Raw genomic sequence first — 22,414 nt, 5'->3', positions numbered from 1 at the left:
GAAGTCATGGGGATTAGACTTCAATCTTGGTCCCTCTGCTCCCCGTGATGATGGCACACGTGAAGCTGAAGAAAATAGAATTGGCCCCTTTACAAACCTTGATGGCCTCATCTCATACGTCTTGGTACAAGGTGCCAAAGTGAATCATTCTGACAATGATGCTGATTCTGATGAAGCCCCAGCTCCTCCTCCAAGGCCGCAGAAGCCAAAGAATATTAAGGCTTCATCATCATCTGCACCTCCAAAAGTTTCTCGTGTGAAGCCACTGGCCACTGCACCTCCTGAAGACAGTGTGCAGTCTGAAGATCTTTCACGCATCTCCAAGAAGACGGAGGAGAAAAAGAAAATCGTCAAGAGTACTGATCAGGCTTTGACTCCTGCTGCCATTCTACGTGATGAGCACATTGATCTGTCCAGCGATGACGATCTTGCAGATGATGCTCTTGAGCAACTGATCAAGAGCAAGGAAGAAGCAGAGATCTTCAATAACTTGCCTCTCTTTGATGTGGCCGTCCTCCATAACTTCATTGATGAATGGTTTGACACACCAAATCTCAGCTTTGATGATCTGCAACTTCCAATTGGCCTCAGTGTCGCATTCAATGGCGCCATTGCTTCTGAGCTAGCTATTGCTCAGCGCATCGTCGAACTGAAGCACAAGATTGACTATGAAAAAGCTCTGTTCAAGAATCATGTGGCCAATCTCAGTGTGCAAGATGTCAAGAACTTCAAGATCATGCTTCACGAGCTCAAAGAGACGTTTCACAAGAAGCGTGAAGAAGCTAGAGGCTCTCGTGAGCGCATGAAAGATCTGCCTGACAAGTGTGTGCTTGCCTACAGTGAGGCTAAAAAGCGCAAGGCTCTTGGTCGTCCTGGCATCGACCCCAGGATGGCTGCAAAGAAGAAGAAGAAATCGACTATCCAACCTGCACCCTCAAGGCAAGATGAACCTCGCATTGTCTTCCCAAACAGCATGACTGGCTCGAAGCCAAGGTCACGTCAACCGCTTCAGAACAGAAGAAGACGAGGGATGCAGAGGCTGAAGCCAGAAAAAGGAAAACCTCAGAAGCCTCTGATGCTGCTCCCTCCAAGAAGAAGCGCAAGACCAAGAAGAATCGGGCTGCTCCCACAGAGCCCCTTGTTGTTGAACCCATCTCAGTGGTTCGTCCTGCATCTGCTACCCAAGAACTACGAATGACTATTCATGAGCATGCTTCCACAGAGGCTCCTAAAGCTAAAGAGATTCCAGCAGTTGATCCCATCACTGCTGAAGACATTGGTCATCATGACAATGTTGAAGATGATGAAGTTCTTCCTCAAATTGAATACAGTGTGGTATCGTCGCCTGTTCGTACGAACAGCGAAATCATCAGCATTGGGCGTCCTCTGACGCCAATTGCTCAGGATGCTTCATGGGCTGATCGCCTGCAACAACAAGACTCCCCCAGTACTCCCCAACAACAACAAGCCACACCATCCGTGCATGTTGAAGAGGATGAGGACCTGCCCACTCCATCTCCAAAGGCGTCGCCTATACTACAAAGGCTTCGCAAAGGACCAAGGCCTCAAGCCCCTCTTCCGAGCGTTCCAGAAGGAGAAGTGCACCATCAACCTGTTGCACGTCAAGTGTTTTCAGAAGCCACTCCAACTGTGAATGTCTCTGTGTCTGAAGCCCCAGCTGCTGAAGACAATCCGGCTGCATCAGCCGATGACGAACGTCAAGAAGAACGTGTCCCTACTCCTCACATTCCTGAAGAAGCTGTTCATGAAGTGAACGTGTCTATGCCTGACCCTCCAGCTCAGCAAGTGGAGGTTGAAAACCTTGAGGCTGCCACCACCAACTCCAATGAAGCCAATGACATAGTCATGGCTGAAGCTAATGTGGAGCCTGTCCCAAGCACAGTACCAGAAGTCAATGGTGAAAATGCTCCTGAAGCTTCTGATGTGCAGCCCGAAGCCACAGTTGCTGCCACTGCTCCTGTTCCGCCACCAAGGCCCTATACAATCGAGCAAGCATACAGCCATGACGAGCTAATCACAGAAAGATGGCCCGTTTTGGTCCCTCCGCCTAATGTCTCTGGTCCTCAATTTGACTATCACATTGAGCACAGGCCTCAAGTCCAGAAGCCAAAGCCAAGACTACCAAGGTTTCCAGGTACTGCCACATCTGTCGGGTCTTTCAATGCAAATGGCTTCAAGAGCCAGAACACATTCTTTAACTGCTCAAAGAACCCCTACACAAGGCCAAGAATATCATCAGATCAGTTCTGGAGTCATCAGCAGCGAAGCTATTACTCCTGCGTTCTGTATGATCAAGGGCGCATTTTCCCTCATATGCGCCTCGACACTGAAGCCATTGCTGGACTGCCATGCTTAGAAGAAGCACTTGACTGCTTTCGTGATGCTGGTCTGCTCAACTTTGTGACAGACAAAGAACATTGGAATGAAGAACTTCTGCTTCAATTCTATGCTACCCTCCACATTCGCGGCTATAACAGAGATACAAAGACCCGAGTTCTCGAGTGGATGACAGGAAATGTTCATCATGAAGCCAAAGCTCTTGACATCATTGAGCTTACAGGCCTATCCACTCCCCGAGAGCTATATGAACCTGGTTGCCAAAACCACCGCAATGCACTGGAGAGCATCTTCCATAAGCAATAACCAAACATGAGCCAGATGTTTAGCATGATGAAGCCTTTGCCACATGATGCTGAATATCCAAAGGAGTTCTTTGTTGATGACCTTGAGTATCTGCCGCACACCATATATCACATCATCAGGCGGACTCTATGGCCTATCAAAGGACATTCATCAGCTGCAAAACTTGAAGGAGCCATGAAGACATTGGTCTTTTACATCCTCAATGGCATCAGCTTCAATGCGCAAGATTTCTTCATCAGGCAACTGGCTGCATCTGGATCAGACCTTTTCGGACTGAAGTTCTATGCTCCATGGGTCATGCGCCTCATCAAGCAACACTCTGCTGTCAACTATCAACCCTCTGCTCGCAATCATGTGATCTTTCTACCAGAGGTTGATATGTCAGTTGAAGCCATATACCCTGAACCTGCCAAGAAGCCTCTTTGTCTTCAAAATGCTGAACATCAAAGCTTCACTCAGCCTATGGAAGGAGTCCAAGCTGTCACGCATGTCTATCCGATGGCTGGAAATATTTGTTTACCTCATCGTGCACCAAATGAAGCCACTGCGAGCACAATTTCTCAAAGGCCTCGGAAGAGCTCTCGGGTCCTAAATGACCGAGAACTTCTTGTGGCCCTGCATCAGAAGCAAGATAAGCATCATTTTTGGCTCAAGCGTCAGATGCAAAGCCTCTTGGTGGATGTGAATTGCATTTGAAACCTTGCCACCAAGAATGCTTTTGTCACTCACAAAACTTGTCGGCGATCATGGAAGAGTTTGACCCTGCTCAGTGCTGAAGCAGATCTTCAAGACGATGGCTTCACTGAAAGATTCAAGTTTGACTCCACTCCTCCACGGAATGCTGTCCTACAAAGAACTCCATCTCTGGAAGACTCTGACTATTCTTCCTCCGCGGCAACTGTAAATGCCAATGTGATCGATGATGAAGACGATGCAACTTCACCGCCCCCTACTTCTGCACGCATCGACACTGCACCAAGTTCGTCTGCACCGCCAACCAACAATGACAACCCAGCTGCTTCACCTACTCCTCTAGAGGACGAGTAGATGCTCTATGTCTTCAAACCTTTTTGGTCATTACTGACAAAAGGGGGAGAAGCATATGAGTTGATAGTCTTCAAGCGGGTTCATAAGGGCGGTTGCTTTATGTTTTTGCCTAGTGCTTACAACTCTTGCCTTTGATACACTTCGTTCTTTGAGTTGTAACACTTAAACTTGATGGTCGTCTGCTACTTATTTGTGTTTCCATGTGCGATGATAACTTCCGCACTTAGATCATTCTGCAGACGTCCATTTTTCATTATGCATGTCATTCTCTTAGCTATATCATTTCGTGCATGATGAATTATCTTCATAAGTTGAAGAGGATCTCCACAAGTACAACCTGCCATGTGCATTTGCATTCCAAAAGCAAATTATTTATATGCACATCTTCAGGGGGAGCCCTTGCCACTTATGAAGACAATACGCTATCCTTTAAAATTTCACATACTTCTTTCCGTTGAAAACTTCAACCAGTTTGTCATCAATCACCAAAAAGGGGGAGATTGTAAGTGCATCTAGTGCCACCCCTAGTTGGTTTTGGAGTATTGACGACAAAGTTGGTTGAGGGACTAATGCGTTTGTGAGAATTGCAGGATAACGCAGGTAGTGTCCCTCATTGATTCGGTTTACCTACCGGAGATGACCCCTAAAAATGTATGAAGACATTGAATACAATGGTGGTGTGTGAAGATGTTCACATTGAAGACTATGACATGAGAAGACATTGAGTGAAGACTATGGAGCGCGAAGACTGAGTTGTTTCGTTGTTTCCTTTTCTTTTGTGTTGAGTCATAGGAACCACCGTACTGTTAAGTGGGGTCCAAGTGAACTAAGTCAGAGTGACTGAAGTGATGCTCAACCCAAATCCTATGTCTTCGAGCGAAGACAATGGGAGCAAATCTTATCCAGAGCTGGATGAGTCAGCTTTGCTTGTAGCCCAAGTAAAGTTGCCGTGTGTGTTTGAAATCTGACCGTTGGAACACGTGTCAGTTCCTTAGTGACCCAGGGTCATTTCGGACATATCAGGTCGGGTTGCCTTGTGGCTATAAATAGCCCACCCCCTACACCATAAATTGGTGGCTGCTCAGAGTTAGTTTACGGCTTTTGTCGTTTTGAGAGCAACCCACCTCGAAGCCTTTGAGAGAGAAATCCTTGCGAGGACAAAGCCCAAACACCCATAGCCAAAGAGTGTTAGGCATCACTGAAGTCTTTCTGTCTGTGTGACCTGAAGACTTGTTACACTTGAGGACTGTGTATCCTCCAGCCGGTTAGGCGTCGCGTTCTGAGCATCCAAGAGTCATTGTGGATTGCCGGTGAACGAAGTCTGTGAAGGTTCGGAAGTCTACCTTGAAGACTTACCAGAGTGATTGGGCGAGGACTGTGTGTCCTTAGCTCAAGGGGAATAAGGTGAAGACGCGGTCTTCTGAGTTGAATCTCAGCCTCCCTAACCAGACGTACAGTTGTCACAGCAACTGGAACTGGTCCAACAAATCATGTGTCTTCAACAAGTGACTGGTTCTATCCCTTCCCTCCTTTACTTTGAGTTTGTCTTCGTGAAGTCATTGCTTATCTGTCGTATCTGTTTGACTTCATTGCTTGACTACTATTGTTGATTGGCTTCATACTATCTTCCATCCTGATCCTTACTACCTAGCGGCTATTAGTCTTCGTACGTTAACACTATTGCATACTTGACTATGGCTTGCTTGTTGTAGTTTATCTTCCGCTACATATCAATTAGGTCATTTCTGTTGTTTGTCTTCGAAACTTCCATGTTTTGAAGACTTTGATAAAAATCGCCTATTGACCCCCCCTCTAGTCGATAACTAGCACTTTCAATTGGCGCCAACGAGGGGCCCTGAATTGGACTTTGAAGGGGGATGCGATGACGGCTTACTTCTTTGCGATCGCCAATGGCATGCACCGCATATGCTTCATTGACTCTCTGTTAATTGACGGTGTTAGATCCTCGGATCAATCCACCATTATGGAACACATTGTTGGTTTTTACTCCAATCTCCTAGGTTCTAAGCCTGACCCTGGGGTGGATCTTTGCTCTGGGTTCTGGGATGAGGGGTCTAGGATTTCTCCGGACAAAAACTTGGGTCTGATGGTTCCCTTATCTGACGATGAGATTTGGCAGGTGATTAGGTCGGCTAATACGAACGCTGCTTCCGGGCCTGATGGTTTCTCTATCCCTTTCTTTAAAACTTTCTGGCCGCAGTTGTGGGATCTCATCTATGAAGTTATTCAAGGTTTCTGGTTGGGTACGGTGGATGTCTCTCGCCTTAATTATGCTGTCATTACCCTTATTCCTAAAGTCAAGGGCGCGGATCTGATCTTGCAATTTAGGCCGACTGCCCTTATTAATAACTTCGCCAAGTTTCCGGCCAAAGGGTTGGCCTCTCGCCTTTCTCCCATTGCCCACCGCACCATCATCCCTTTTCAGTCGGCTTTCATTAAAGGTCGCTTCATTTTAGACGGGGTTCTGTGCTTGCATGAGATCGTTCATGACCTTAAGATTCGCAAGACGAAAGCGGTGATTCTTAAACTTGATTTTGAGAAGGCTTACGATTTGGTGAGTTGGCCTTTTTTGCGTAGGGTGTTGTTGGCTAAAGGTTTTGAGGGCCCCCTTGTCCATAGAATTATGCAGTTGGTCTCGGGAGGCCACACCGCCATTAAAGTTAACGGCCAGGTTAGCAAGTTCTTTGCCAATGGTAGGGGCCTGCGGCAGGGTGACCCTGCCTCGCCCATCCTGTTCAATTTCGTTGCGGATGCTCTGTCTCGCTTGCTCTCTAGGGCAGCTACCTCCGGGCATATCTCTCCTATTAGTTCTCATCTGATACCCCATGGTCTGACCCATCTCCAATACGCGGACGACACTATTATCACGGTTGAGCTGAATGACGCCTGCTTAGCACACCTAAAGTTTATTCTTCTATGCTTCGAGGCGATGTCGGGGCTTAAGATTAATTTTGCCAAAAGTGAAGTGGTTGTTACGGGTGTGGACGAATTGGAAGCCATGCGAGTGGCTCACCTTCTTAATTGTAAGCTGGGCTCCTACCCGTTCAAATACTTAGGTCTTCCTATCTCCCCGGATGTGCTTCATGCTAAAGAATTTGCCCTGGTGGTCACAAAGGTGGGGAACAGGGTCCTTCCCTGGCGGGGTAGATATAACACGAATGCGGGTAAAGTAGCTCTTATTAATGCCTGTCTCTCCTCCCTCCCCATGTTCGTGATGGGCTTTTATCTCTTGTCGGCTGGGACTCATGCTGGTTTTGATAAACATCGTGGGGCTTTCTACTGGAATGCGGCGGACAATCGCCGCAAATATCGCTTTGTTAAATGGAAGCTGATGTGTAGGCCCAAAAACCTTGGGGGTTAGGGATCCTTAATACGTCCATCATGAACCAATGCTTACTAATTAAATGGTGGTGGGAAGATTATGAGTGCTGAGGACCAGCCCCTGTGGCTGGACATCCTGAAAGCTAAATATTTCCCGTCCTCTAGCCCGATGTTTGCCTTGCCGCGTGGCGGCTCGCAGTTCTGGAAGTCTTTGGTCAAAGTCAGGCCGATTTTTCAATCTTTCGTTAAATTTGTTGTTGGGGACGGCTCCTCGATTAGGTTTTGGTTAGACTAGTGGTGTGGAGACTCACCCCTCTCGGTGACCTTCCCTACTCTTTTCTCTTACTGCTCGGACCCTGCTATTTCTATTGCTAAGTTAGCTTCCCAGGGGTGGAACTTGGTCTTCCGTCGCTCCTTGTCGCGTGTAGAGTTCGAAGAGTGGCAGCGTCTTACTGCCCTCTTCCCTCCGCTCTCGACGGTCAGGGACTCGGTGATCTGGCCGTTGTCTACCTCTGGGCGATTTTCTATTAAATCTCTCTACTCAAAGCTCGTTGGGGGCACGCCCACTAATCGTTTCTCCATGATCTAGAAGGCTCGCATCCCCCCTAAGATTAAAATCTTCTTGTGGCAAGCCTTCCGGCGGCGGTTGCCTTCGGCTGATCAAATTCGTAAGTGAAATGGCCCGGGCTCCCAGTTTTGTGCCCTTTGCGGTGCTGTCGAGGACACGGAACATATTTTTTTCCACTGTCACCTGGCTAAGCTCATTTGGAGTTGCGTGCGGGAATGGTTAAGTGTCTCTTGGGCCCCTGCCTCCTTTGCTGAGCTGCGGATTTTGGCCCACAATTTTACTGGCGTCTCTAGGCGGATCTTTTGGGTGGGCTTGGGAGCGCTGTGTTGGTCCCTTTGGACAACTAGGAACAAATTTACTATTGAGCACGTGTTTCCTGCTAAACCTGCTGACTGCTTATTTCAATCATGTGCTCTCCTGCAGCAGTGGAAATCATTGACTAAGGACGACGACCATGAGGCGCTCTCTGGGCTGACCTCCAAAATCCGGACGTCGGCGTCTCTATTATGCAGACAAGCGCAGGATGATTAAGGGCTTTTGTTTGGCTGCTTGCCTTTCTCGTAGTTGGATGATCTCTCTTCCGGCCTGCGTGCCGTGTACTGACGAGGGTGCCATGTACCTGACTTTTTCTTTTGGAGTTCTGCCCTCTGTCGGGGCTTGGGGTGTTTGTTACTTTCATGTGATGGTCTTGCAACCTGCCTTATGGCTTTATTTATAAAGTCGGGCGTATGCCTTTTCTCTAATAAAAAAATAGTTGTTTATTTCAGATTCGACTTTTTGAAAGCCGAAACAGACATGGCCAAGCCCGGTTTATTTCAGGTTTAATGGCTCCGAATCAGATGTGGATTCGCATCACTCGCAAAGCTAATTTTGACACTGAAGTACATTGAGACACTAAAAATGAGTCGAATTGGATTGAAGCTTTGTCACTAAGGTCCAGTTTGTTTCGGCTTCAATGACCTTTCCAATCATATGTGGATTCGCTTCACTAGTAAAGTTGATTCTCGCACAGAAGCACTCCTGGGGAAAATACACCGAAAATGGAATGAATCGGATTTGAGCTTTGCCATTGAAGCTAATTTGAAATAGTTGTTTGTTTCAGATTCATGTTTTTCAAAGCTAAAGCAAATAGGGACAGGTCTGGTTTGTTTCAGCTTCAATGGGCTTCAGATCAGATGTGCATTCGCTTCACTGGCAAAAGCTGGTTCTGGCATGGAAATACACTAAAAATGGCCTGAATCGGATTTGAGTTTTGCCATTGAACATGATTGAAATAACTGCTTGTTTCAGGTTCATCTTTTTCAAAGCCGAAACAAACAAGGCCGGGTCCGGTTTGTTTCAGCTTCAACGTGCTTCAGATCAGATGTAGATTCGCTTCACTGGCAAAAGCTGATTCTGGCATGAAAATACACTAAAAATGGCCTGAATCGGATTTGAGTTTTGCCATTGAACATGATTGAAATAGCTGCTTGTTTCAGGTTCATCTTTTTCAAAGCCGAAACAAACAAGGCCGGTTCCGGTTTGTTTCAGCTTCAACGGGCTTCAAATCATATATGGATTCGATTCACTTGCAAAGCTGACTCTGGCACTGAACTACACTCAAACATGCTTCAAGAAACTACATTGAAAATGACCCGAATAGGATTTGAGCTTTGCCACTAAAGCTGATTTGGAATAGTTGCTTGTTTCTTATTCAACCTTCTCAAAATCCAAGATAATCAGGGCCAGGTCCGGTTTGTTTCAGCTTCAATGGGTTTCAAATCAGATGTGGATTCGCTTCACTAGCAAAACTGATTCTGGCACTGAAGTACACCGAGACGTACTCCAGAATAATAAACTGAATAATGACCCCTAATAGGACTTGAATTTGAAAATGGCCACTGAAGTTGGTTCAAAATAGTTGTTTGTTTCTGATTCAATATTTTGAAGCCGAAACAAACATGGCAAGGTCCAGTTTGTTTTAGCTTCAATGAGATTTGAATCAGATGTGGATTCGCTTCACTGGCAAAGATGATTCTAGCACTTAAGTACACAACGACGTACTTCAGAAAAATACATTAAAAATGGTCTGAACCGGATTTGAGCTTTGCCAGAGAACCTAATTCGAAATAGCCATTTGTTTCAGATTCTTTTTCTCAAAGCTGAAACAAATAGAGCTAGCTATCGTTTGTTTCAGTTTCAACGCGCTTTGAATTAGAAGTGGATTTGCTTTCACTGGCACTGAAGTACACCAAGACGTGCTTCTGAAAAATACATGGAAAATGACCAGCTGGATGTAAGCTTTGCCACTAAAGTTGATTTGAAATAGCTGCTTGTTTCATATTCAAAATTTTGGAAGATGAAACAAACAAGGCCAGACCCGGTTCGTTTCAGCCTCGAAGTAGGAATTCGTTTTAGTGGCAAAGCTAAACCGAAATAGGTGTTCTTTTTTCAGGTTCATAAAGCTGAAACAAACGGGGCCTAAGAGCATCTCCAGCCGTTCGCCCCCCTAGGGCGCCGAAAAAGAGCGGCCTGGGGGCGAGCCGGCGCTAGTTCGGCCCCTGGGGTTCGTTTCTCTCCAGCCACGCGCCCAGGTACCGTCCCCGAAGGCGCTCCATATTCGAAATCCATCATTCCCGCTCAAAGAAACAACAAACCGGTGATCATCGCAATAGTTCGACGATTCACAGTGCCACAATTCGGCGATCAAATGTACGTCGGCGTACAAAAAAGGAAGGACGCGGAAGGCATCAGGCGCCGAGCTCAACCTCCGGCGGCGGCGACGGCGGCGTACGCGGGCTGGGAGGAGTCGGCGCGGCTTCCGGGCTGTTCGGCGCGGCGGAGGCATCGTCGTCGGTGGGGCTGGGCGTCGCGGAGGCATCGTCATCAGCCGCCGGCCTGGGCGGCGACGTCGGCGTCGCCGGTATCTGGTTTAGGATGAGGCCGCGCTCGGCCAAGAACCACGCCTTGAGCTTCTCGTCGCCGCTCTGGAGCATGTCAGCGCCGCCCATCAAAAAGGCGAGGTCGTTGTTCCTCTTCTTGGCGTCTTGAGCTTTGAGCTTCGCGGCGGCGCTGGTCCGGAGCAAGTCGAGTTTGACGGTGTTGTTCGTCATCAAAACAGCCCACCTTGCCTCGGTTTTCTCTTCTTGCTCGGCGGCCCTGGTCTTGGCGTCGGCGAGGCAGTGTTCGATGGACTCTTGCACGTGCGCGGCAGCCGACTCGACATATTTCGCCTTCTTGGCACCTTTGTTGCGGTCGGCGCATCCGGTTTGTACGTCTCTTTGGCCTTGGCGAGGGTGCGTCGGACGGCCGCCCATTTCTCGCACTTGTCGATCCGCTTGAAGACGTGGAGGTACTTGAAGTCTGCGTCGTTGTTGTCGTCGCGGAACATGGCGAACATGCGTAGCAGCTGCGTCGAAGAAAGGACATCAGTCGGCACCAGAGCGCGCGTCAGGGCGCGTACAAGGCGAAAGAACGCTCGCGGAGCGAAAGAACAGCTGCGATACCTGATCCTCGAGGCTGGTGCCGCTCTCCGGGCGAGCCGCGACCTCCTCGACGATCCCATGCCATTTATTGCACGCCGTTTGGATGAGCGACCAATGGTTCGCCATCCCCTTCGACCCTCGCTTCATGCGCATACCTTTGAAGTAGGGGTCGACGAGCTTCCGCTCGTCGAACTCGTCCTTGATGCGGTCCCAATACGTCTCGATGCTCTGATCCGTGCCGGTGACCGGGTCGAGGCAGACGACCTTCCACGCTTCGGCGAGGCAATCCTCTTCCTTGGACGCCCATTTGATGCGTGGCTCGCCGGACTTGGTCGTCTTCTTCTTCTTCTTCTTCTTACCTTTCCTTGTTGGTGTCGGCTCCTCCTCCTCTTCTTCCTCCTCCTCCGGCTCTTCCTCGCCGTAGTCGACCTCGCCGTCCATGTCGGCGAGGCCAATCGAGCCGTCCTGCGTAGTGAATCCGGGGGAAGCGGCGGCGGCAGCCGAGCCGACTGCGATGATGTCCTTCATGTCGGCCTCCGTCGTGTCGGCGTCACCGAGATGCGAAGAGGATGAGGCTTGCGAGTAGAGGCTGTGGCGAAGAGGGGGTGTCGGTGAGGCTGCGTAGTCCGGCGGCGAGTACGTGTAAGGCGGGTATTGCAGGCCGGCGAACGCGGGCGAGGGCGTGCGCTGGGCAGGGCGCCCGTGGGGGAAGGTGATGTTGGGGTTGAAACCACCGTGAGCATCCCCATCGGCATAGCCCGGCGACGGCGTGCTCCATGGGTGCGGCGACGACGAGAACCCGGCCGGAGAGCCGACGCTTTGCTGGCTCCAAGTCGCGTACGGGTGCCCACCGGGTGGATTTGTCATCGCCGCGCACGCCACCTCCGCCTGTTCGGCGGCACGCTCCGTCGCCGCCGCCGCGGCGTACGCCGCTTTTTCCCTCGCCTTCTTGGCGCCTGTCAGCGGTGACGGCCTCCTGGCGCTCCACATCCGCCTTCCACTCGGCGTTGGTCATGCCGGGGGGCTTGGAGAGCGGAGCCCTCGGCTTCCTTTGCTTCAGCTGGGCGGCGGCGGTGGGATCCGTCGCGGCGCGCGGCATCACGTACTTTTTCGGTGGCATGACCGGCGGAAGGACAAGGAGGAGGCGGGGGTTTGGCTGGAGGAATGGAGAAGAGAGGGGTGAGCGCGGGAGGAAACGGCGGGAAAAGGGCTTCCAGTCGCCGACAGAGCGGCCCCACGCCGCTTTTGGCTTGTGCCGGCGCGCCCAGGCGGCACCCGACCGTTTGGGTTCGGGGCGAAATCGCCGGCTCTGAATTTCACCCAAACAGACGCTAAACGAGATCCTGGGGGCGTGACTGGGCCGATTTTCGGCCACCGGCGCTAAAAAACCGCCCTTGGGGCCTGTTAGGGGCGTGACTGGAGATGCTCTAACTCTCATGTCTTTGATCACCAAGTCGACACAGAAAAAAGAAAGTTGAGACAGATTGAGATGGAGAGATTCGAACGAGCAAAGGAGAAACATAAACGTTTCACTCTATTGTCGAGAGCCCACAACCACAAGAATGGAAGAGAGACGCCATAGAGAGACGAGGTGAGCCGAGCCGACGAAGCAAAATCGAAGAGCGAAGACGAGTGAGTCCACGGCATGACACTGTTACCGCACGACGCTTTCGACTTTGACGAGTCCTCGACTGGATTCCTGCCTATCTACTCCGTCCGGAGGCCGCCCACCCGCTTCCTTTTTGCCGCGGCCGTCGCTTTTCGCGAGCCGACCCAGCAAAGTGGCAGCCATACCAACATACCAAGCGAGGAAGAAAAACGACACCAAATTATACGAGCATCTCTCTCCCGTCGCGCAAAGGGAGGAGGAGGGAGAGACCATCCACTCCACGGCGCCGATCGATCGGAGCAGCGGAGAGGACGGCGCGCGCGTCGGCGATGCGGAAGGGGCCGTCGCGGTCGGGGTCGGCGCGGCACCAGCAGTTCCGCGTCCGCGCCAAGACCCGCGTCGACGACCTCCAGGACATGTTCTCCGGCCTCCAGTACGCCCGCAAGGAGGCCCGCTCCACCGACGCCGTCCTCCTCGAGGCGCAGCTCCACCAGATGCTCCGCGAGTGGCGCGCCGAGCTCAGCGTCCCGTCCCCCGCCTCCTCCCTCCAGGTATGTCTGTCCCCTCCTCCATTCCTCTGCGTTTTTTCGTTTTTTGTGCCGTGCTGTTTTGCCGGTGTTTGATTGGGCGGCTGTGGTCGATGGCGCGGCAGGAGAACAACAACCGGGACCCGTCGGATCCGCCGTCCGAGACGCCGCGGCCGCCGCAGCTGGCGCCGGCCGAGGAGGAGGACGACGCCACCAGCAAGCTCGTGGAGCAGAAGCCCCGGCCGTCCGCTAATCAGGCTCACAAGCACGCGCAGGGAGATCACGACATGAAGCCGGAGCCGCACGAAGAGGCGATCGCGGATCCAGTGACGGTGGCGCAGCAGCCGACGTCGCTGGGTCCGGGAGTTGTCGCCACTGGTGGAGAGGTGCTGACTCCTGCTACTGCCGTGTTCCACGATCAGGTAGTCTTATTAAGTTGTTGTTAACAGTTTGCTACTTGTGGCTTACTTTTTACTACCTTTGTGGTTTACTGTGAATGTATGATCCCTGGTCGTTAGATTATATCCGTATACTTTTAGTTGTATATATGGTGTGATCTGCTAACAACTTCCCGTTCAATTATCATTTAGTGAGGATTTTTGCATTTCTTATGGAAAAAATACTTGCGCGTTGGTGGGGAATGACATGGAGCTCTATATACTGATCAGTTGATCAGAATCACAAATTTTCAAATTTGAACTTGTATGGAGATCTGTGATGGATGTGCATATCAATCTAGGTTGTCTTCAGTCCAGCGGTAAAATTAGATTTCTATATAGTACTATAAGGCTTGAGCTACTGCCTTTTGTGATTTGGCTTTTGTAGCTAATCTCATTGCAGTGATACTGATAGATCGGATCTAGTTGGCTTATTACTTTATTTTGGGGTAAAAATATGTGATTTACAACCACAATGGACATCATGTGGCTCCAGCAGTTGCATAGTTCTGACTAATCCTTCTTTTCTTCAACTTATGTTTGTTAATTTAGTTTATATCTTCGATACCGTCAATTAAATCAAGCTCTTACAAGTGTTTTGTGCTTCTGTGGTCAAAATTGTAGCTTAAGGGTAATTTTTTTATTCTTTCGCAATACATTTTGCCTTTGAACTAAGCATAGACATAGTAACGCACTAAACTCTTATCATTCTTCTACCCTTTTATTAACATGAGCATGAAAGGGCTGTATGGCACCAGCAGGAGCTCTATGTGGTCCGGGCCAAATAGATTAATAGCTGGTCGGGCCGGGGGCATCTTCAGATATCGATGAAAGCATAGTGTAGCAGTTTTCACAATGAGTCTATGGCTCTATGCTTTCGATGGTCTTGGATAATCTTTATCTACCTAGTTTTACACATTTGCATTACATAACAATAATAGATTCACGCAGACTGCAAAGCCACTGAGCTTTATGTCCTGCAAACCATGCTCCATTTAGTCAGAGTACAGCCTCCAGGTGGTTGTAATTTTTATGTCTAGCATAAATTGAACTCAAGAATATGCTTGTTTATATATCTCAACGAATACCGTTCTGTGCTTCTTGTAGTTGGGGTAAATGCTGGTTAAGTGATCAGTTAAGCTGATTTATAATGTACTCCCTCCGTAAAGAAATATAAGAGTGTTTAGGTCACTACTTTAGTGATCTAAATGCTCTTATATTTGTTTACAGAGGGAGTACTTTACTATGATTGCTTCTAGTATAGGGGGCAGCCCGGTGCACGTAGCTCCCTCTTGCGCAGGGTCCGGGGAAGGGTCCGACCACTTTGGGTCCGTCTATTGTACGCAGCCTTTTCCTACATTTCTGCAAGAGGCTGCTTCCAGGACTCGAACCTCAACAACTTTACCGCATGCGCCAAGGCTCCCCGGTGCATGATTGCTTCTAGTATATGGACCTGAAACCATCGGGGTTAGTTCAGACTATTGTCAGTGTATTTGGTGGGTTCTGAATTTATTTATTTTTGTTAAGCTGATTTGTAGTAATATTTGGAGACAAAAAGTAAGTTTTTTTTGTCTTTAACCATCTTATGGGGTACAAGGGTGCTTTGTTTTTCATCTTAAGTTAGGATTGTTTTTTATCTACCTTTTCTGCCCGCTTCTCTACCCCCTTAGCATGCTCGTGTGATACCCTGCTGACGCCTTTTCTTCTTTTGCTGTACACTGCCATATACTCCCTCCGTTCGAAAATACTTGTCATCAAAATGAATAAAAGGGGATGTATCTAGATGTATTTTAGTTCTAGATACATTCCTTTTTGTCCATTTTGATGACAAGTTTTTTCGGACGGAGGGAGTACTAAATTTTGGCTCATAGTTTTTGTAGAAGTAGCAGTATCTACTTCATTCAGTTAGGGGTGGAAAAACCCTGCAAACCAAAAGCAAAGGATAGTTCTGAAGGACGAGGAGCAAGGAAAAAGGAACCGACCAACGTTCGATACTGCCTCTAGTAGCCTAGCAAAATCAAATCACTATCATGACAAATTTCAGAGGTGAAGGCAACGACGGGATCCTACTTTCTGCCCCCTGCCTTATTCACGCTAGAAGATGATGCACAGGGATTTTCTTATTTTGAAATAAAAAAGAAAAAACAATCCTTTACCATCCGAAGTCTCCATACTTGGCCTTTTTAGACGTCCTCTATCTACCGCTTGCTTCTGCTCATGAACCACAAGAAGACTGAAGCCTGGTGATCTTGACCATAAAAGCCTCCCTGCAAAACCTGTCTTACCAAGCTCAAGCTGCATTCAAGAAGAGTGGTGATTTCCAGCTTTGTGTGACACAGCTGGCAAAAGTAGTTATTGGATGCAGGCGGAGCCACGTCCGCCTGCATTCCTTGCACGAGCTACCAAATGTGGAAGCGCTGCTTCAGAGACATCCATGGTTTCCTTTTTTTTAAAATTTGGTTTGAATCAAACCAAGGAAATTCATGCTGTACATGGATTTGTCTTTTATACTTGCGCGCGTAGGGTGAAGCGTCACACAATCTTGTACCTCTGCCCTGGGATTAGTTGGGATTGTGCTGCCTGCAGGCATAGCATAGTGAATTTCTGGAGAAGGGGTCATCTCAGCGCTAATATCATCAATCATCTTGCATTGTTTAGAAGAGCCGCCAGTGTGTTATGCTTTCTACATGACATCTTGTTTAGGTTCAGTGCTAGGTCTTTTGGAGTTTTGCCATCTCTCTGTCACTTCCATTTCTTGAGTTCTACTTTTGACATAACTGAGCTAAATTTAACAAGGTTTTGCCATGTCCTTCCAGATGTACTATGTGAACCAGGAGCTTAGTGTTGAGGATTTTCTTTACGACGATGATTACAAGATAAACCTTCCTGGGTCCAATCCAGAAATCCTCAATAACCTTGAAGGGATTGGTCACCAAGAATATCTGCAGTTCAATTTGCCACAAGAGTTGCCCCCTAATGCATATCTTGATATGAACAACTATGGGCAGAATGCTGGAGATGGTTTCCTCCACATGTCAGACTTGCTCACAACAATGTCTCCAGCACCTGCTTCATTTCTGAGGCCAAAGTGCGCTCTCTGGGACTGCCCTCGGCCTGCTCAAGGATCTGAAAGGTGGCAAGATTACTGCAGCATGTACCATGCTGAATTGGCTGTGAAGGAAGAGGGCCCTCCAGGCACAATGCCCGTGATCCGTCCTAGAGGTATAGATCTAAAAGACGGCCCTTTGTTTGCTGCTCTTAGTGCGAAAATCCAAGGAAAGCATGTCGGTGTTCCTGTCTGTGAAGGGGCTGCAACTACGAAGTCCCCTTGGAATGCACCTGGTAACTTCTTGCCACATAACTCATGTTCTTACATTTGTATCGGTACCGGTAATTATGTTCTGACTGTTTGTCCATTTCTATCATCTGCAGAACTTTTTGATCTTTACATCTTTGAAGGTGAATCTATGAGAGAATGGCTTTTCTTTGACAAACCAAGAAGGGCATTCGACAGTGGAAACCGGAAGCAAAGGTCGCTGCCAGATTACAACGGCCGTGGCTGGCATGAATCAAGGAAGCAGGTGATGAAAGACTTTGGGGGTCTGAAGAGATCATACTACATGGACCCACAGCCATCCAGCAGCTACGAATGGCACCTCTATGAGTATGAGATCAACGACCGCGACGCTTTCGCCTTATACCGGCTTGAATTCAAGTCTTCGGAAGCAAAGAAGAGTGCTAAGTCAAAATTCACTTGCAGCCCACTGATTGAAATCCAGCAGCAAATGGTCAGGCTGAGCGCAGACGGTCCCGTGGAGAACAAGCGGACCGCCCGTGCGCGGACACAGGATGTCAGCACAAACGTCTACCCGGTTCAGAACAACACGGCTCAGGCCAATGCTCCGGACGCTTACCAGGCAGCGTCGCAGGCGGACCAGATGACGTTTTTGAACGGCAGTGTTGTTTATGGGCCTCATCTCCCGTATGGTTACTCAACCGAAGGAGGTGACTTCTATTGGAACTCAAATGACGGGGCTTGATAAAAACATCTTGGACTTGTGGCATATTTTCGCCTTCAAGTTCTAACCGTATCAGCTGTAATTAAGGGGTCTTACTCTATTGGCAATGGCCTCCATAGTTTCTATTGGGAATGGCCTCCGTGATTCTTCTAACTGTAATGGTTGGGCCAAATTTAAATTTACAGGAAACGTCTCTCTGAGGCAAGGGGTGACTCGTTCCTCGTGTCTGTGCCGCAGTCCTGTACTCGTGTAGTCCTGTGTCCTGATGGTAGCGTCTCCTTGGTGCACAGCGCATGATGAGGGACAAAGTACCACGTTCGATAGGCGTCGACCTCTCTGTTTTGTGTGTTGTGTTGCGCATGCGCTTTGATGTTCTGAATCTCGGTGAAATGCTGAATTTGCGTATGTCACCCTTCAGCTGCAGCTACAGGTTTAACCTCTAGAAAGGAAAGCACGTATTGGTATTTAGCAAGGTTGTGAATCGTGTTGTTGTAGCGTCCAAGGGCGCAGCACAAGTTTCTGAAGAAAAGCACATAGCAATATTTTTTACATGTGCAGCTACGGCAAAAGGACCGTACAAGGAGGCGCCTTGGCTCATGTCCATCGGGTCTCCAACACACATACAACATAGTTTTTTTTTTTTGAAACGGATACAACATAGTTTTACACAATACAACAAACAAATAAACAAAACTTCGTAATGCGCAATGCGGCAGTGACCTTCTGTTCAGTGCTATGTCCAAGCAACCCTGCACAATTCCTCCTCTGCTCGAAGGATCGATCATGCTGCTTCATGGAATTGCAAATGTGGATGAAAGTCTTTGGACATTCTAAACCGGCGTCGGAAGTAACTTTCCGAAAAAATGGATGGTGAACCGAAATAGTTGCGCATTAACCTCATGTGCGCCTCAACCCGTTCTCTCCGAATGAACGCATGGCCATACACGGAACCGCCGTGCTTCGGCTTCTTCCTCTTGTGCATCGCCACTAGCATAGCAATGTCCTCTTCTTAGTTCAAATCAAATTCCTCACCCGACAAGGAATCGTCCATGAAAGAGGAGTCACACAAGCTCATCTACAATGCGGAAAATCACCGTCAAACTAACTCTCCAACCCGAACAAAAAAGGTCAAGTTTCACCATCTTTTTACCTTCGGGAATTTCGTCGAACACCTTGCTTGCGGGGTGGACGAAATCGGCCAGCTGTAGGTTGGGCAGTCATTCGGCGGCGGCGGATACGGGCGATGGCGACTGCTCGATAGAGGAGATGGCCGTAGGTCGACAGAGAAGAAGGCGGGAGCTCGACGTGGCCGGCGGCCGGCTTTGCACGACCGGGGCTCACAGCCATCGGGCGGGTGGCGTGCCGCGCCTCCCCTAACTCCGGCACGGGTAAGGGGAGGGGGGCTGGTGTCCTAGGCTAGGAAGAAGCATAGCCCATCGTATACCTAGCTGAGGAAGGCATTTAGGCCAGCCGCAGCCGCCGGAGATTTTGACGGCAGCCGAAAGTGAATCGGTGGCTGGGGGGCGCGAAGTCGCGACAGGCCTGCCAGCCGTCAGGCGAGCAGTGGCGGTGCGGCATCGATTTGGTGTGAATTCAGCCAGCGGCAACTGGTCACGCGGAAGTGAAATGAACGACAGTTGGCGAGCGATTGCATTTTTAATCTCCATATGGTGGAAATGCAAATTTGCAACCCGAGGTGTTGTAGTTTACATCTTCGGAAGGCACAGATGTAATATATATTAAAAAAAATGCATCCACACCATGTCTTGGGGAGGTGTTTTTGGACCTCAGAGATGCAAAAGGTAGTTATTTTTACATCTCTAAAAAGGTAGTACTATATTGTATATTCACATGTTTTTCTATGTGTAGCACACATGACAATATTTTTAATAAGATTCTACATACACATAGAACGGTGATATTATGACTTTAAAGTGTTTTTTATTAATATTATTATTAGCATTATTGTTATTATTATTTTAAAAAGGCTCCAGGAGATATACACCAAGGAAGTGACATGGCTAAAACAGTTTATTCATGAGCTTTGGAATATATACCAAATTAAAGCATCAGAAGATATAATGCATAAAAACACGCTCACTCAAGCACCACCGCAAGACAAGAGTTTCACATGGTTCATCAAGTAGAAAAGGAGCAATTAGTAAATATAACAACATAGTATCGGAATAGATCCATTGTCACCACAAGAATTTATTTTCAAGTTCTTAAGCCCTGAGCCCCTGACCATAAACCAACAACTTCTCAAAACATCACCATGGCACCTGATCTTCATTCATCATCTGTGCGCACAGCTGCAACATGAACAACCAAGTTAGTGATCAAGAGAACAATACATCATGAAGTACAACCAAAGCAAGAAAGAGCCTCATTTGGTTCTACTTGGTTCAATACCCACCAACCACAATGAGAAAGCAAGATGTTAAATATGCAACTACAAAATCATCACAGAAGCTGGATAAGCAAATTATTCAGAATGGCATAGATGTTGGATGCGACACTTCATGCAAATTACTCAAAGAGCAAACATAACAGCCACTTAAGCATTCCAAAACAAAACTACATCTACTTTTGCAGTTCCTGAAAGAATATCCACGAGTTGCAATTACAATATAGATAGTTATGTGAAACACAAAATCAGTATTGCTATAGATCACTACTCAGTGTTCACATGCAATCATGCATGCGGCTGAATAAACTCCCTCTGCTTTTGCTACCAGCTCTGTATCATATAAGTAGGGTATGACAAATCTTGAGGCATTTGCAGAACTATGAGGTACTGATGCATTGGCGCCGAAAAGTGAAAACTACAGGTGCTAATTATTACCACACCATTCCCTCTATTAGTAGACTTGCACATGCCTTTGATTCATGAGGTTTCTTTATCGTTCGCATGAGTTCGTGAATGCTCTTGTGCACGCAGCAGACGTGGTGCCACAGATTAAGCTCATGATATTTTCCTTGCATCAGGGGAAAGAAGTATATTGCAAAAAGCTTGCAGAGATTAATCAATAACTATGACTGCATAGAAGTTCAGGTGGGGTTCCTACAGTTAATCTTCAAACAGAGCCACCAATACCAAGTTTCTCCTGGTTTTAAAGGAACACAGGCATATTTTTTATCTGGTAAAATTATGCATAAAACAGAGACGATAAGCACCATCATGTCCACCCAATCCAGCCTATGGAAGGTCACACTCAGGGTAGGATCCTCGTTATGTATTACTTCATGCATTCATGGTTACTCATCTCTATTTTCCAGCAAATAAGTAATACTAAGTTAGTACTAAACTGTAAAACATAATCTTACGATTCTAGCAGCTCCAGGCTATAGGGCGAATTAAAATTCCCAATACATCTCAAGTGAGCTGATACCAGCCGCCGCCGCAGATGACACAAAAATCTTGTATATTACACTGACAGCTTACTTTAAGATCATCCTTTTGCGTATGTCAGTTTTCCCCCCCTCTTCACAGCACATTTCTACCAACAGGAAAAGAAAAAACGACGCACACTAGATCTGTGCCATCGTCAACGACGCACACATTTCTACGCAGGTGTGGAACAGAATCACGCGACGGCGCGCAGCCCAACCAAAAATCATCACTGATCAGATCGTATTCAATCCAGCAGATCAACCTAGACAAGTAAACCGCTGGACCTAGACCAAGATCCACATCCAACAGTACCAAGCCAGATCCACGAACCCTAGGATTCATTCCGTGACCAGGCAAATCAAACCGGATCGAGGACGCGAGACAGGGACTTGATCGAATCGAGGAACTTACTGGGCTTCTGCTGCTTCTCGTCGGTCCACTTGGAGAGGGAGAAGTGGACCTTCTCGCGGGAGGAGACCTCGGTCTTGAAGGGCTCCTTGAGGCAGCTCCGCACCAACGCCGCGCAGACGTTGGAGTAGCCGATGTAGGTCATCCCCGCCGCGCGCCAGAAGGGCACCGCCGCAGTCATCGCCGACATCGTCGCCTCCGCTTCCTCTCCTCTGCTTTTCTTTTTCTCTGCTAGGGTAGAAAGCTTCCTTTCCTCTGCTCGAGCCGCCGCCGCCGATGATAGAGATGGGGAAATGGGCCTTGAGGCTTTTTATCTTCTCGCTGGGCTTCTTTACTTCTGCCCAAACGGTCGGGAACGAGGCGCAGACGCGAAACCTACCGGTTCGATTAGTCCCACATAGCTTTCGGAGCTCGGCGGGCTAGGGTCAGACGGGTATAAATGGAGGGGCAGGGCCCCGTTCTGATTCGTACTCCCTTAATTCCAAATTGATTGATTCCCATTTCACTAGCTACAAATGTATATGTATATCTATTATATTTGTATCTAGTTAAATTAAATGGAGGTCAATTAATTTGTAATGGAGGATGGAACGTGTTTTCTGGACGTTGCACTACTGTCCAGGTGTTGTGCACCCCAACCAAAGCTAATATAATTATTTTGATTAGCTTAAACTTTTACAATAGAGGTGTGGCTCACTAAAGCAGGACTAATTTAATTGTTTTGATCAGCTTAAATTATGATGGCTTACGATGGGCTGCGTGAAAATAAGTAGTAATATGCATATGTTACTACTTTATATTACTACCCTTATATGCATATGTTACTACTTTATATTACTACCCTTATAGTAAGAAGTGTCATATGTGTAGTAACATACACATGTTCATTTATTGTCTTGTAGACTCATTTTGCATTGGAAAGTGCTATGTGATGG

At 48.0% G+C, this 22,414-nt stretch overlaps 2 protein-coding genes across 2 annotated transcripts; one reads left to right on the top strand and one right to left on the bottom strand.

Moving 5' to 3' along the window:
* The first annotated feature begins 12,853 nt into the window (after positions 1–12,853).
* Positions 12,854–17,900, top strand: LOC119277011 (transcription factor VOZ1-like). The gene is made up of 4 exons (XM_037558207.1): positions 12,854–13,245; positions 13,347–13,643; positions 16,475–17,000; positions 17,091–17,900. Exons 1-4 carry the CDS (start codon positions 13,024–13,026, stop codon positions 17,696–17,698), a joined length of 1,653 nt encoding a protein of 550 aa, XP_037414104.1. The 5' UTR covers positions 12,854–13,023; the 3' UTR covers positions 17,699–17,900.
* A 1,838-nt stretch (positions 17,901–19,738) lies between these two features.
* LOC119277010 (ATP synthase subunit epsilon, mitochondrial) lies at positions 19,739–21,828 on the bottom strand. Its single transcript, XM_037558206.1, has 2 exons — positions 21,483–21,828; positions 19,739–19,989 (listed from the first exon to the last, which is right to left on the bottom strand). Exons 1-2 carry the CDS (start codon positions 21,667–21,669, stop codon positions 19,967–19,969), a joined length of 210 nt encoding a protein of 69 aa, XP_037414103.1. The 5' UTR covers positions 21,670–21,828; the 3' UTR covers positions 19,739–19,966.
* Between the last annotated feature and the right edge of the window lie 586 nt (positions 21,829–22,414).

Source organism: Triticum dicoccoides, chromosome 3B, assembly GCF_002162155.2.
Source record: "Triticum dicoccoides isolate Atlit2015 ecotype Zavitan chromosome 3B, WEW_v2.0, whole genome shotgun sequence".
Classification (NCBI taxonomy): Eukaryota; Viridiplantae; Streptophyta; class Magnoliopsida; order Poales; family Poaceae; genus Triticum; species Triticum dicoccoides.
Note: the sequence above shows the minus strand (reverse complement) of the source record. Positions and strands in the feature narration are given on the sequence as shown.

Excerpts from the sequence above, each read along its gene's own strand:
- LOC119277011 (XM_037558207.1), top strand. The coding sequence starts at position 13,024 with ATGCGGAAGGGGCCGTCGCGGTCGGGGTCGGCGCGGCACCAGCAGTTC. Across the intron at positions 13,246-13,346 it reads CCCCCGCCTCCTCCCTCCAG|GAGAACAACAACCGGGACCC; the intron begins GTATGTCTGTCC and ends ATGGCGCGGCAG. Across the intron at positions 17,001-17,090 it reads GTCCCCTTGGAATGCACCTG|AACTTTTTGATCTTTACATC; the intron begins GTAACTTCTTGC and ends TATCATCTGCAG.
- LOC119277010 (XM_037558206.1), bottom strand. The coding sequence starts at position 21,669 with ATGTCGGCGATGACTGCGGCGGTGCCCTTCTGGCGCGCGGCGGGGATG. Across the intron at positions 19,990-21,482 it reads CGAGAAGCAGCAGAAGCCCA|CTGTGCGCACAGATGATGAA; the intron begins GTAAGTTCCTCG and ends TTCATGTTGCAG.